This window comes from Capricornis sumatraensis, chromosome 9, assembly GCF_032405125.1.
Source record: "Capricornis sumatraensis isolate serow.1 chromosome 9, serow.2, whole genome shotgun sequence".
Taxonomy (NCBI): Eukaryota; Metazoa; Chordata; class Mammalia; order Artiodactyla; family Bovidae; genus Capricornis; species Capricornis sumatraensis.
This window is the reverse complement of record NC_091077.1, coordinates 5,980,651-5,994,808: the sequence shown is the minus strand read 5'-3', so window position 1 is coordinate 5,994,808 and position 14,158 is coordinate 5,980,651. Positions and strand designations below refer to the sequence as shown.

Genomic DNA, 14,158 nt, shown 5'->3' with positions numbered 1-14,158 from the left:
GATCGAACCCCGGGCTCCCGCATTACGGGCAGACACCTTACCGTCTGAGACACCAGGGAAGCTGCATTACTATTTGACTGACTTTTCTCTGTTCCTGCGTTCCTTTGTTCTCTTAAGATCATTAATTACTGAGACCTGTTCAAGGGCAGTCATTGCCTCCAGGCTTCGACCACGTAATGGCTTAGGCCAAAACCCTTCTCTTTAGTAAAGAGAGCCATTCCTGGTTCTCTTTCTCCAGGGACTCCCTAATGGATCTGCTTACAGGTTTCCAGGGAGAAATCCTCAAGTATTAGGACACTGATTATAAGCTTGGCCACACAGGGCAGGCAGCCACACAGGGCAGGCAGCCACACAGGAGGACAAAGACTATCTCTTTTTCAAAAAGTTCCTTTTATTTGCTTATTTTTGGCTGCCCTGGGTCTCTGTTGCTGTGAGCGGGCTTTCTCTGGCTGCAGCAAGCCAGAGCTGCTCTTTGTTGCGGTGTGCGGGCCTCTCATGAGGTTGCCGCTCTTGTTGTGGAGCACGGGCTCTGGGCACAAGGGCTCAGTAGCTGTGGCACACAGGCTTAGTTGCCCCACGGCGTGTGGGAGCTTTCCAGACCAGGTATCAAACCCATGTCCCTTGCATTGGCAGGTGGATTCTTAACCACTGAACTACTAGGGAAGTCCAAAGATTAATTTTCTAAAAGTATTTCTGAGAACGGAATCTCAGATCCAAGCTAGCATCACCTCAAAGTGGGTTGGGCTCCAGGGTAGGTGGAGACCTCCAGCCTCCACGTTCTAGAGCCCACCCCACCCCCGCCTCCTGGTGTGTGACCTGGCTGGCAGCTTAACCTCTCTGAGCCAACCTAGGCGGTTGGTGCCAGCTTGGAAAACAACGGAGGACTCAGAGGCCTGTTGGTGACGACGAAATCGCAGAGCTGATGGGAAGTGCTCTTGTAAATGATTAAGCAGTCAGGGCAGAGGACTCTGGCATCCACATGCAGCTTCTGGTGTCTTTATCCTGCAGGGAGACCGAAATCAGGTTAGGCGAAGCGTGCCTCTGTGGCAGTGCTGGCATCGGGTCATGGGGGATGAATCACAGGCCCTGGGCGGGTGGAGGAGGCCGCCTTCTCACCGTGCGCCGTTTTGCTCCCCAGGACTGAGTCTCCGCCGTCCTGAGCAGGCCTGGAATGGGTAATGGTGTGAAGGAAGGCGTGGTGCGTTTGCGTGACGATGCCGAGCCCGTCCTGCCCGCGCACGTCTCCTCAAAGGCAAGTACCCCTGCCCCGCCGTGGGCGCGCTTACCCGCACCCTCTTCTGTGCTCGCACCCCATATAAATCATCCCCTCCCACACTGAGGGCGGGGGCGGTGGGGGGTGACACAGGCTGCCTCCTATTCCGTTTTTATAGCCCTGTCTGTGCTGTGGATCCAGCCGCCCCACCGCTTGGCAAGAAGTCAAAACCTCGCCCAACTTTGGCGGGGATGTCAAAGGTGTCCCCGGGTCCCTCTTCTGACGCAGATTTGCCAACACAGAGTAATTAGCCAAAGGTGGGGTGGGCTGAGGGAAGCTCCTCATGCCAGGTGGGAGTTTACCCTCACTCAGCTCTGCAGCTCATCCCCAGTGACTCCCTTCAGTTGAACACAAAAGGTTTATTCCCTCGTAAAGAAATTGCATCAGGCCCGTGCTTGTTCACCACAGAAGCCAGGAGAAGTTCTTCCACCGGAACCTCGAGCATGGACTAATCCACCTTCACTCCTAGGCCGGTTCAGGTGCCCGCAGGCAGTTCTCAAAGTCCACGGGCTCAAAGGCTGAAGCAGCGTCAACCTCTGGCCCTCCTGACCTTTCCCCAAGTTCCAGGTTGCTCTGTGGAGCACCAGGCGGACAGGAGGCCTGGTTCTCGGACCCCCGTCACCATGCTGGTCGACAGAGGGCTGAGCACCAGAGCAGGCACCCCATTCCTCACAGTTCAGTGAACTTTAGCATATGAGGGAGACGTGGCCCTCCCTCCACTGGCCCAGATGGATCCCGCCAAGTGGACATGCCCAGCAAAGGCCCCCGTGCCCAGCCTGCACTTGGACACACGCGGCAGCAGTTTCCCTCCTGCTGGCGAGCACGACCTGCGTCAGTCTTGCCTGCCTGGCTAACCCAGCGCAGGGAGCTTACGCCGCACTCTGAAGAGCCTGGCACCTTCCTGTGGCTTCGCTGCTCGTGTGGGTCCTGTCTGTGGGTCACCCGTTTTCTCTCCATCAGGCTGCCTGCCTCATTCTTCATTTGCAAGGATCTCTCCTATGATGAGAGGTTAGAACTGGATACGGAACAACAGACTGGTTCAAAACTGGGAGAGGAGTACGACAGGGCTGTATGTTGTCACCGTCTTGATTTAATTTATATGCAGAGTACATCATGCAAACTGCTGGGCTGGATGAAGCACAAGCTGGAATCAAGATTGCTGGGAGAAATAGCAATCACCTCAGATATGCAGATGACACCACCCTTATGGCAGAAAGCAAAGAGGAACTAAAGAGCCTCTTGATGAAGGTGAAAGAGGAGAGTAAAAAATCTGATTTGAAACTCAGCATTCAAAAAACTAGGATCATGGCATTTGGTCTCATCACTTCATGGCAAACAGAAGGGAAAAAAGCAGAAGCAGTGACAGATTTTATTTTCTTGAGCTCCAAAATCACTGAGGACAGTGACGCTTGCTCCTTGGAAGGAAAGCTATGACAAACCTAGACAGCATATTAAAAATCAGAGACATCACTTGGCCAAGAAAAGGTCCATCTAGTCAGAGCTATGGTTTTTCCAGAAGTCATGTACAGATGTGATAATTGGACCATAGAGAAAGCTGAGCACCAAAGAATTGATGCTTTCGAACTGTGGTGTTAGAGAAGACTCTTGAGAGTCCCTTGGACTGTAGGGAGATCCAACCAGTCAATCCTAAAGGAGATCAGCCCCGAATGTTCACTGGAAAGACTGATGCTGAAGCTGAATCTGTAGTACTTTGGCCGCCTGATGCAAAGAACTGACTCACTGGAAAAGACTCTGATGCTGGGAAAAACTGAGGGCAAGAGGAGAAGGGGGCGGCAGAGGATAAGATGATTAGATAGCATCACTGACTCTACAGACATGCATTTGCACAAAGTCTGGGAGACAGTGAAGGACAGTGAAGACTGGTGTGCTGCAGTGCAGGGGGTCCGAAAGAGCTGGACACGACTTGGAGGCTGAGCAACAGCTCATATGATAGTTGTGGAGACTTTGACCCTTTGGTGATGCCTTTGCCAACCATGATGGCTTCCCTGGTGGCTCAGATGGTAAAGAATCTGCCGGGTTCGATCCCTGGGTCGGGAAGATCCTCTGGAGGAGGAAGTGGCAACCCACTCCAGTATTCTTGCCTGGAGAATCCCACAGACAGAGGAGCCTAGCGGGGTACAATCCAGGGGGTGGCCAAGAATCAGACACAACTGAGCAGCTAACACTTATCTTTAAAGGATAAGCCAGCTGCGTCATTTCGGAGTCCCCGGGAGTGTTGGTGGAAAGCAGCCACCGCCTCCTGCACTGAGCGTGCTCTCCTCACCTAGTGTCTTTGGAGCCGCACACCCTGGGTTAGGGTTTCAGGACATGTGTCCTTGCACGTGCAGCACTGGCCTGGCGATGATGAGCACTGCAGGCTTCCCAGGAAGTGCCTGGTGGGGGAGATAGAGGGACACCTGGGCTCTGCCTCCAGTGCTCACAGGCCCGTGGGCAGGCCGCAGGGCATCCCTGTGCTCACAGAGGCTCGAGGTCGGCGGTCGCCACACGGATTCACAGAGAGCAGACCAAAGCAGAGGGCAGATGAGCCTCAAAGCCGGTGCCAGAAACACCCCTGAGCCTTCTGGCATCTGCTGCCCACGTCCCTGGAAGCCAGATGTCCAGACCTTGCCATGTGACCCAGAAAAGGCAGGGGTCCCCAGTGACGGGTCTCTGTGAAGCAAAAAGGTGGAACCCTGTGGTAAAGCTCAGCCTCAGAAACTGAGTCAGGAACACACTGCTGTGGGGACTTGTTCTTTCAGGGAGAGGTGGGCTGGGCTGGTGGAGGGGGCACCAGGGGCATTAAGGGGAGGGGCCAGGTCGAGGGGCACAGGGCCCTGGGGACGTTCACCTGGGACCCGATCTGGGGTCTGGGCCAGGAGTCAGCACGTGACTGTGTCAGAGGTGAGGGACCGGGGAGCAGAGAGGCCTTCCAGTCACTGCGGGCAGACCCAGCCCCCCCGAGACACCCACAGAGCTGAGCAAACCTGGGCATCGCCCTGGACTCCACCAAGCCCACTCAGGAGCCCAGACTGCCACCCGAACCCCTCAAGTGCCCCCTCATTACTCCCCTCTTGCAGCCTCCTCTGGTCCCAGCCTCTGCTCTCTCAACCCTGGGTTTCACAGGAGCTGCCTCTCCTCTGGTTCCAGTTAAAATAACCTGTTCCCCTTGCACGCTTCTCCACTTCTCTGTAGGCCAAGGCCAACCTCCTTGTCAGGCTCCGTGGGGTCCAGCCTCGCCCACCTTGCGTCGCATCTCTCTTCCCTTGCCCCCTCCCCTTCCTGTGTCAGCGCCCTGCCCTCCTTGTGGTCCCCGGCTCCTTCTCACTGGGGCCTCTGAGTGTTCAGTTCCTCCCCCTCGATTAGTGACACACACACACTCGCGCGCGTGCACCCACGCCCTGCGTAGGTGCGCCTCATCACACACCCTTGGCCTCTTAGCCCACATTCTCCTGGAACTCCGAGCCCCCTCCCCACAGCCCCTCTCAGACTGCTGACTCTGCCCACATTTGTCTGAAGAGCTCGTTCGTGTCTGGCAGCCCTGTGAGGGGAGCGGTGGGGGCTCGTACAGGCCCCTGCCCCACACTGACTCCAGGCTCCTGAGGGCACCTGGGTCGAGTGGACGTCCCAGATTCCCAGAATCGCTGAGCCCCCTGCTCCTCACTTCCTTGCTCACTGCAGTGAGGACAGGTGGGGTGTGTCCTGCACAGAGCCCCCGGCCAGCTCTATGCCTGAGTCATCCGGGGTAGGGGGGAGGTGGGAATGGAGCCTCCAGCTCCAAGAGCAGACGGCTTCCTGGGCTGCGATTCGGGGCTCCGTGGGCCTCAAGGGAAGGAGGGCTGTTTGAGCCAGGGCTCCAGGAGCCACAGGAAGACTCGGGAAAGCACCGACTTTGAGACTGGCCGCAGGAGCACGAAGTGCAAGTCAGCCGTGCCTGTCCCCATCACCTTCAGCTTAGCTGGGTAAAGAGCCACAGACAGCGGCCCCGGAAGTCCTGATAGAAAGCGGTGGAAAGCGGACACGCTGAGCAGAGCCAGGGTCTCCTTGCCCGATACCCACCACCCACTACCCAGACCACAAGGAGCCTTTACCCAAAACATGGAAGCGTAAGAGCCCCTCGCACATGGGCAGCGGGTGGACCAAGGCTGGAAAGTAGGACAGGTCAAGGGCAACTCTTACGTTTGGCGTCAATCCCATTGGAGGCCGTCTCTGAGAACTTAGAACCACGCGTGATGCCCCAGCCTCTCACGCAGATGGTCCCTGCGGCCCAGGAGGTTCTCACTGTGTCTCCCCAGGCTCTGTGGCTGGTGCCGCAGTCTGCCCAGGGCCCAGCAGGGCAGTGTCACTCTGCCCACCATATGTCTAGCCGCCCCAGGCCAGGCGGAGAAGAAAAGCCTTTCTCCTGGACACTGTTCCAAGCAGAGCAGATGCGTCCTCTCCCTCTCTGATGACAGACGGCGTGTTCGTGTGTTTTCTTGCAGAGTGATCACAGGCAAGTACTCAGCTCCCTTCTGTCTGGGGCACTGGCTGGTGCTCTTGCTAAAACAGCTGTAGCTCCCCTGGACCGAACCAAAATCATCTTCCAAGGTAAGCGCTGCCTGAGCACCTATCGCCGGTGATGGAGAGGCTGCCAGGCACTCACCCTCCTCCTCCAGGGCCCCACACTGCTCTGCCAAGTGCTTTCTAAAATGCTTCTTCTTTAAAAAAATTATTTATCTGACTATGCCAGGTCTCTGGAGAAGGCAATGGCACCCCACTCCAGTACTCTTGCCTGGAGAGTCCCATGGACGGAGGAGCCTGGTGGGCTGCAGTCCAGGGGGTTGCTCAGAGTCGGACACGACTGAGCGACTTCACTTTCACTTTTCACTTTCATGCATTGGAGAAGGAAATGGCAACCCACTCCAGTGTTCTTGCCTGGAGAATCCCAGGGACGGGGGAGCCTGGTGGGCTGCTGTCTGTGGGGTTGCACAGAGTCGGACACGACTGAGGTGACTTAGCAGCAGCAGCAGCAGCATGCCAGGTCTCAGTCGCGGCACAGGGGGTCTTCAGTCTTCGCTGCAGCAGGCTCTCTATTTGCAGCACGTGGGATCTAGCTCTCCAACCAGGGAGCGAACCTGGGCCCCCTGCCCTGGGAGTGCAGACTCTCAGACTCTGGACCACCAGGGATGCCCTTGAAGTGCCTCTGTAGAATCCACTTAGAAAGTCTGCTAGTGTTTAGGACTGGCATCACAAAGTACCAGAAACCAGGCAGCTTAGAACTGCAGGAATTTATTCTCATTTTCTGGAGGCCAAAAGTCCACATTCAAGGGGTCCGTAGGGTTCGCTCCTCCTGGGACCCTGAGGGAGGACCCTTCCTTGCCTCTTCGAGCTTCTGATGACTCCAGGCATCCTTGGCTTGTGACTACACCCCCCACCCCAGTCTGTATGTCTGGGTCCTCTTCTAAGGACCCACGCCATTGGGTCACCCTGCTCTAGCATGACCTCCATTTAATTACATCTGCAAAGAGCCCGTTTCCAGTTAAGGCCTCATTCATGGGCGCTGAGAGTGAGAGCATACATGGACGGTTCTTTGGGAAGACACAGTTCAGGAATCCAGCTCCCTCCCTCCTTAGGGTTTAGCAGGCACAGGGGGAAGATGAGGCCTCTGTGTCCCATATATGGTGGGCAGGGGGGCGGTCCTAAGCTGGGACCCCTGCCCCTCAGCTCTTTGGGAGGAAGGAGCTGCCTACTGGAGCCAGGCCCCTCCCACTTGCTCGGGCTGGCCCCTCACCTCTCCGGGCCTCAGGTTCCTTGTCGATATAACAAGACCATTGATACCAACCTCCTGCCTGAGGGGGAGGAGGAGTGAGCTGACGTGGGAAAGGGCAGGCGTGCAGTTGAGGACACAGCTCCATCAGCTGAGCTGGTCCTGGAACAAATTCCCACCAGAGCGCCACACGGGGAGCTGAACTTCATTCAGGCAGGAGCTGTGCATAGGTCCACCCAGAGAGGAGGGCAGGGCTGTGCTGGGAGACGCGGGGGAAGCGCAGCGCTGCGGGTGCTGCCAGGCTGAGGCCCCTTCGTGACTTGGGTTGCCGGGTCGCCTAGCCACTGTGGTGCAGTTCACCGTGGAGTAGGGGGGTGGGGGTGGGCCGGGCAGCCCCGGAGGGCAGGAGAGTGGGAACTAGGGCTGCCCGAGCCAGGCCATGGAGGAGAGGGCAGACGCCCCCTGCCAAGGGAGCTGGAGCCGCTTAGCTGACCCCCGCATGGCTGGCGGCTAGGATGCCTCCCCTCCAAGGGACTTGGGGGAGAGAAAGTTCAGCTGGGTGGAGCCCCTCCCAGAGAGCTGCATCCTTCCACGGGCCCTCACTGTCCTGCGGGGTCAGGTGGCAGCTGGGCTCCTCTCCCTGAAGAAGGGGAGAAGTTGGTGTGCAGTGGCCTGGACGTGGGTAGGGTGTGGGGAGGCTCCTGGGGATGGGGTAACTTTGCTGGGGATGTCCCCACCACGGCCCTTAAAGGGGTTGAGGCGGGGCATTTCCAGGGGAGGCCCTTACTCCCTATGCTCAAACTAGACCCCTGTGGTGGGGGTCATGCAGACTCGAGTGGGAGGGTGGTCCCATCCTTCATCTCCAACAATCTCTGTTGTGTTTTTTTTTTTTCCAGTGTCCTCAAAAAGATTTTCTGCCAAGGTGAGCCGCTCAGTCATGGACCCCCGTCTCTGGGGCCTTCACCTCTGCCCTACTGGGCTGGCAGAGGCAGGGAGGTGGGTGGTAGGGGCTGGGCAAACGCTTGTCAAGGGGCTTTTCCCATTGGTTCCCTGACCCCTGCCCCAGGCCGGCTGCAGGACTGCTGGGTAACCAAGGCCTCCCCTGCCAGGCGCTGGGGCCAAGGCCATCTGTCTGCACCCCGAGTCTGCCTGGACACAGCCCACCCTGGGAAGTGATGGGAGACCGTCTGTCCTGGGGGTGGTGGTCAGGGGACTTGATGGTCTAAACTCACAGGTTTCGTATTTGATTTATTTTTAAACACAGAGCAGGTGTTGCTGCTTGTTGTTGTTTAGTTACTAAGTCGTGTCCGACTCTTTGCAACCCCATGGACTGCAGCCCGCCAGGCTCCTCTGTCCATGGGATTTCCCAGGCAGGAATACTGGAGTGGGTTGCCATGTCCTCCTCCAGGGGATCTTCCCTGCCCAGGGATCAAACCCACATCCCCTGCATTGGCAGGTGGGGTGTTTACCACTGAGCCACTGGGAAGCCCACAGAGCAGGTGTTTCCCTCTTAATAAAGGAAAACAAAGAGGATTTTTAAAAGCTAGGCTACCAAACACCGACAAAACCCCCTTGGTAGGGCTGAGTGCTCTGCAGCCGTGCTTTCCCCCGTCTCACTTCATGATTCCCAGGCTGGAGGACAAGGGGTGGGAGTCCCAGCGCAGAGCCCAGGGAACGTGGGGGCGGTCTGTGATATCACCCCGCCTTCCCAGGCGCAGGGCTGGGCAAAGTCAGGTGAGCTGAGAGGGCAGCTGCGCTCTGCGCGCAAAGGCCATGCTCAGTCGGAGGCCTAGGCCGCTGATGTTGCCCTCTCCGCTGCCTGCCCCCAGGAGGCCTTCCGGCTCCTCTACTTCACCTACCTCCACGAGGGCTTCTGGAGCCTGTGGCGCGGTAACTCGGCCACCATGGTGCGTGTGGTGCCCTACGCTGCCATCCAGTTCAGCGCGCACGAGGAGTACAAACGCCTCCTGGGCAGCTACTACGGCTTCCGTGGAGAGTGAGACCCCCCTTCCCCAGAAAAGCCCCGGCCCTCTCAGCTGTCACCTCACCCTGCTCGCCTGTCTCCCACCTGTTCACCATGCTGGAACTTCTCTCGTTTCCCTGGTCTCTGCGAACCTACGTCCCAGGACCGCCACGGTCCCCGCTGTGCCCCAGAGCAGGTGGAAAGCCGCCTGCCCTTCATTCATTCAGACAAGCAGGGGCAAAGGCAGGCACCCCCCAAGAGACACCCCTGCCCCGCCCATCAGCTTGGCCGCCCGTTCCCCCATCTCTACCCGCACCCCAGACCTGTGGGCACCGGAACCCTGGGGGCTCACTTTCGCCCCCACCCGCTTTCAGAGCCCTGCCCCCTTGGCCCCGCCTCCTCGCTGGCGCGCTGGCTGGAACCACAGCTGCCTCGCTGACCTACCCGCTGGACCTGGTCAGAGCGCGGATGGCTGTGACCCCAAAGGAAATGTGAGTCTCACCCTGGTGACATTTTCACCAGCACCGGGGGCTTTGTGTCTAGTGGGGTTCCTGGGAGGGCTCACCCCACCCGGCCCCTGGGGATAGGGTCTGGGCCTCTGTCTGCAGTGGCTGATGAAGCTGTGCTGAGGCTGTGTTGCCCCAACCTCCCTGGGTTCCGCAGCTTTCCATAAGGACAGTAACTGGGTCTCTCAGCTTGGGTGGCAGTGTGCTTCCATCAAACCCAGAGTCTCCCTGTTGAGTCGAACACAGATGTGCTTAAAATGCATCTGAGTAAAAAGCCAGGGGCTGAGCACAGCAAAGAGCCCAGTGGTGCAGGCGGCCTGTGGCTGTGGGCATGCACGGCCCCCTCAAATGCCAGAACTTCCGCATGGTGGTTCTGTCAACTTCCAGGCCTGCCCCCACTGACGTGCGAGGAGGGAGAATTAGTGAGTTGAGGTCTGCAGCCCCCCACCCCACCCCTGCACCGCTCTGTCCTCCAGGTACAGCAACATCTTTCACGTCTTCATCCGCATCTCGAGAGAAGAGGGGCTGAAGACCCTCTACCACGGATTTGTTCCGACCGTGCTGGGGGTCATTCCCTACGCCGGCCTGAGCTTCTTCACCTATGAGACCCTCAAGAGCCTGCACCGAGGTGAGGAGTGCCAGGAGGGCAGCACCTCCCATGGGCACACATACCTATCTGTGGATGGGTGGGGAGGTGGAGGTGGATGGGGGCGAGTGGAGGGAGCAGCTTGCTGGAGGCCCAGGGTCTGGGTCAGGAGAAGACATAAGCCCACTGATGCCTGCTACTTGGTTTGATCTGGTGTTAACAATCTGCCTTATTTGCTCCAAGTTTTTTTTTGTTTTGTTTTGTTTTGTTTTAAGGAAAACAGTCAGGGTAAAGCCCAGAGCCCTGGTACCCAATCCCCAGCCGTCTCCCCTCAGCCCTGCCTCTCTATTAGGGTTCGGCTCCGCCTTTCACCTTCACTGCCAACCCTTCTGCCTGGGCTCCTATTCAGCCTTTGTGTGCTTCCTGGTCCTAGGAGGTGCCGGAGTGGCTGCCCCTGCACACGCGGCAGTGCAGCTCTGACCCGTCCTGTTTGGGGCGGTGAGGCTGTTGCGGGCTTTCTGTGTTCAGCTGACATCCAGGAGCTGTTCTCCTTGTGTGGGTGTGAGACCTCCTTCTTTGCTCTGCCTTTCCCAGCCTCTGCTCTGCCGGTGGCCAGGCTTGCCCTGGGGCCCGGCTCCCTTCCCACCCGCTCCTGGTGCTGACAAGTTCCATATGTTCTGCCAGTCTGCTGAGTGAACAGGGCGGCTCCCTGTTTCTAATCCCTAGTTTCAAATTGAAAACAGCATGTTTTTAAAGAATCCCTATTGATCCCTTGCTGTTCCCTCCTCCCTTCAGCCAGCAGGTCCTCACACCACCCGTAGAGAGGGCACCTGTTGGGCAGGCTGGGCAGTTTAGAGGGTTCGGGGCAGAGTGATATTCTCTTTCTTTACAAGATGGGAAACAAGAATGACTGGGTCTGAGCTTGTTCTGGGTCACAGAACTTGGTCATATGATTCTTTGTGCTTTTCAGTTGTAAAAATCTTTTGGATCTCACATTTGATTAAAAACGGGGCATCAGTAGGTGAGGAAGAAGGGGCGCCGTGGCCCAGGAGAGCTGGTCGGCCCTGAAGCACAGCTGTGACGCTGTGTGCGCGTGTGAGCGTGGGGCAGGGGGCGCGGGTGGATGCCAGCACCTCTGGCTGCCAGGGCGCCCCTTCCCATCGCCCTCACAGTCCCTCCCACCCTTCCCTCTGCAGAGTACAGCGGCCGCCCGCAGCCCTACCCCTTTGAGCGCATGATTTTCGGGGCCTGTGCTGGCCTCATCGGGCAGTCTGCCTCTTACCCGCTGGATGTGGTGCGGCGGCGCATGCAGACTGCCGGCGTCACAGGCCACCAGCGCACCTCCATCGTGCGCACCATGCGCACCATCGTGCGGGAGGAAGGCGTGGTGCGTGGCCTCTACAAAGGCCTGAGCATGAACTGGCTCAAGGGCCCCATCGCCGTGGGCATCAGCTTCACCACCTTCGACCTCATGCAGATCCTGCTGAGACACCTGCAGAGCTAGGGGCGGGTGGGGTCGGCCGCGCTTGAGCTTCAGTTGGCCGTGGGCCGCTGACTCCTTCCGTGTCTGAGCCCAGGGAGCAAAGATGTGCTGGGTTCCACCCAGAAGGTGCATGGATGCGCCTTGTGGAACAAACTGGGGGCCTGGGGGGCCTGAGCTCAGTGCGGCCCAGGTCTGAGGGGAAAGCCAGGGGCCCTCGTGCGTCGCTGGGACTGGGGGCAGGGTTCCCATGCCTTCCTCTTCTGGCCTCAGCTGGGCTGAGGCTGCCTCTGGAGGCGTTAGCCGGAACGCCCTGAGTGGGGCGTAGCCAGCGCTGCCTTCTGGGATGTTCTTTGCCCTTGGACAGGCTCCTGGTTCTAGGGACCTGGTCCCCACTAGGCTCAGAGCCAGACCTCTCCTGCCCCTTGCTGTTCTGAGTCCGTGTTCTTGGGCGGAGGTAGGAGGGGGTGGGAGAGCCCCAGAGAGTGTGGGGCCAAGGCCTGGCCTCCCTCAGACCAGCCTTCTGCTCAGCTGTAGCTCCAAGAGCAGCCTCCCACCCTACCCCGCCTTTTCCTGCCTTCACCACTGTTTCCCAGGTAACTTCACCCTCCCCAGAGCCTGAGGCTTCTCCCAAGAGTGTTGTCCTGATCGCAGACTCCTGATCCCAGGCCCCAGAGTTGGGTCTTCCCCTCTGTTACCCCACTCCCACCCAGTTTGTATGGTTCCAAGGAGGGTCACGCCTCCAGGCAACAGGGTTTGAGAAATCACCATGGGTTTGGGTCCGAGTCCCAACCTGGAGGCGTCTTCCCGGATTGCCAGGAAGCTCTCGGCCCTACTCCACTGGCTGCAGTAATGGAGGCTGGGCCTCAGGCCCTGACCCTCTGCGCTTAGTCATGGGGGCTCCTGGGGGGGCACCCATGGCATCCAGCACATTGTGGGCACCCCCCAAGCAGTTACTTGGCTGGGACCTCGGGCAGTTTGAGGCCTGTGGGGTTGTCTGCTTTCCTGTGAATGGAGAACTCGGAGGCTGGAAGCCTTGATTCTCCCAGAGTGAGAGCCCGAGGCCATCTGGGGGCGCGGCAGGAAGCTCAAAAGAGTCAGGCCCCCAGGGAGCTGGTCCTGCAGAGGCCCCAGGGCCCACCAGGACCCCCCTGTTTTCTCATGACGTTTGGAGTTTGATTTTTGCTTTTGTTTTTCAAGACGGCTGGCCCTGGGTCTAGATACCATAAACCCTAGCCAGTCCAATCTGATTCCAGGAGCAGGACAAGCAGAGGGCGGGTTTTCCCAGTGGGCTCAGTAGCCATGAGGTGTGAGAGTCTGAGAGGGTATGTTTCTGCCACACGTGCATTTCCGATTGTGACTTCCGCTCCCTCCTTTTATTCTCTCCTGTTTCCATTTTTCTTACCTCGGTCCCCTGGGTGCGGAGACCCCTCCCTCTGTCCTTCCTGCATGTCTCCACCAGCCACCCCCAGTCTTGTTCCCAGACTCTTGTTCCCCGGGGGCCCGAGCTGTCCCTTTGGGTAAGTGTCACACCCACCTTCTCTCCCAGCCTTGCCCAGTGCTCAGGAGAGGCAGGGGCACCCCTCACAGGGAGACAGGATGGGAACATGAGGGTGCCCAGGCTGGGGGTCCACCCCTGGTGGGTGAGACCGAATGGATGTTTAGGCAGTGCCCTCCTCTGAGCTGCAGGCTGGGCAGGAGCAGGAAGGCCCCAGGGTTACCGGCCCCAGTGCGCCTCTTCAAGGTGGCTCCCAGCCAAGTGCACCGGGTGGCGCCGACTCCCCTCACCCCCAAGCCCTGCACACAGTCGGACCTTTGCCCTAGGCAGTCATACCCCTCTCACTGATTGCCTGGCCTGATTTGGAGTTACATTTTGATGCCATGAAGACACTTTGTTTATATATAATGTTTATATATTTTAAAGATTTGTGCCAAGAGAGTATATTTAATAAAAATCAAAATGATTTTTTTTTCTCCTGCCCATATCTCTTCTTCAGCTCTGATCCTCATCCCCTAGGAACCAAAAACATGGTTGAAGTTATTTTGACAGATTGTTGAATAACCTTTTTTTTTTTTAATGTAATTGCTATATGGATTGTTAATCCCGGCCTTGATTTGGTCAGGACTTGCTAGAAAATGCAAACCACACGAAGAGTTTACCATGAACAGTAGGTCTGGCTCTCTGTCCCTTTGCAGGGACATCTCCCGAGGCCAGTGCCCCCTTCCGGGGAGATCCTGTGTGCACACACTTGTCCCTTTGGGGACGTCAGTCGGGACGAGCTGTGGCCTTCAGCGAGCACTGCCCCGGAGCCCTGGGTCTGCTCTGTGACGGGTCGAGGCTTCCGGCGTGAGTGTCACTGTCCGCAGGGGCAGGAGGGTGAGGCCACCAGAGGGCTCCCAGAGGGCACTGAGACTCGCCTCACCTGCAGCCCATCGTGTAGAATGACGTGCAGCACCCACCCAGACCGAGACCAGGAGTGGGCGCCTCCGCGGGCAGGGGAGAGACGGGGCCAGGTGAGCGCACGTGCACGCACACAGAGGCAAACTAGGCCCCAGGATGGTCCGCTGAGCTGCTCTGCGCGCCACATTCAGCCAGCCACATTTCTT

At 58.2% G+C, this 14,158-nt stretch overlaps 1 protein-coding gene across 1 annotated transcript; it reads left to right on the top strand.

Moving 5' to 3' along the window:
• The first annotated feature begins 1,137 nt into the window (after positions 1-1,137).
• Positions 1,138-13,476, top strand: SLC25A42 (solute carrier family 25 member 42). Its single transcript, XM_068980262.1, has 7 exons — positions 1,138-1,252; positions 5,752-5,857; positions 7,913-7,938; positions 8,846-9,012; positions 9,354-9,470; positions 9,962-10,113; positions 11,268-13,476. Exons 1-7 carry the CDS (start codon positions 1,172-1,174, stop codon positions 11,573-11,575), a joined length of 957 nt encoding a protein of 318 aa, XP_068836363.1. The 5' UTR covers positions 1,138-1,171; the 3' UTR covers positions 11,576-13,476.
• The last annotated feature ends 682 nt before the right edge of the window (positions 13,477-14,158 follow it).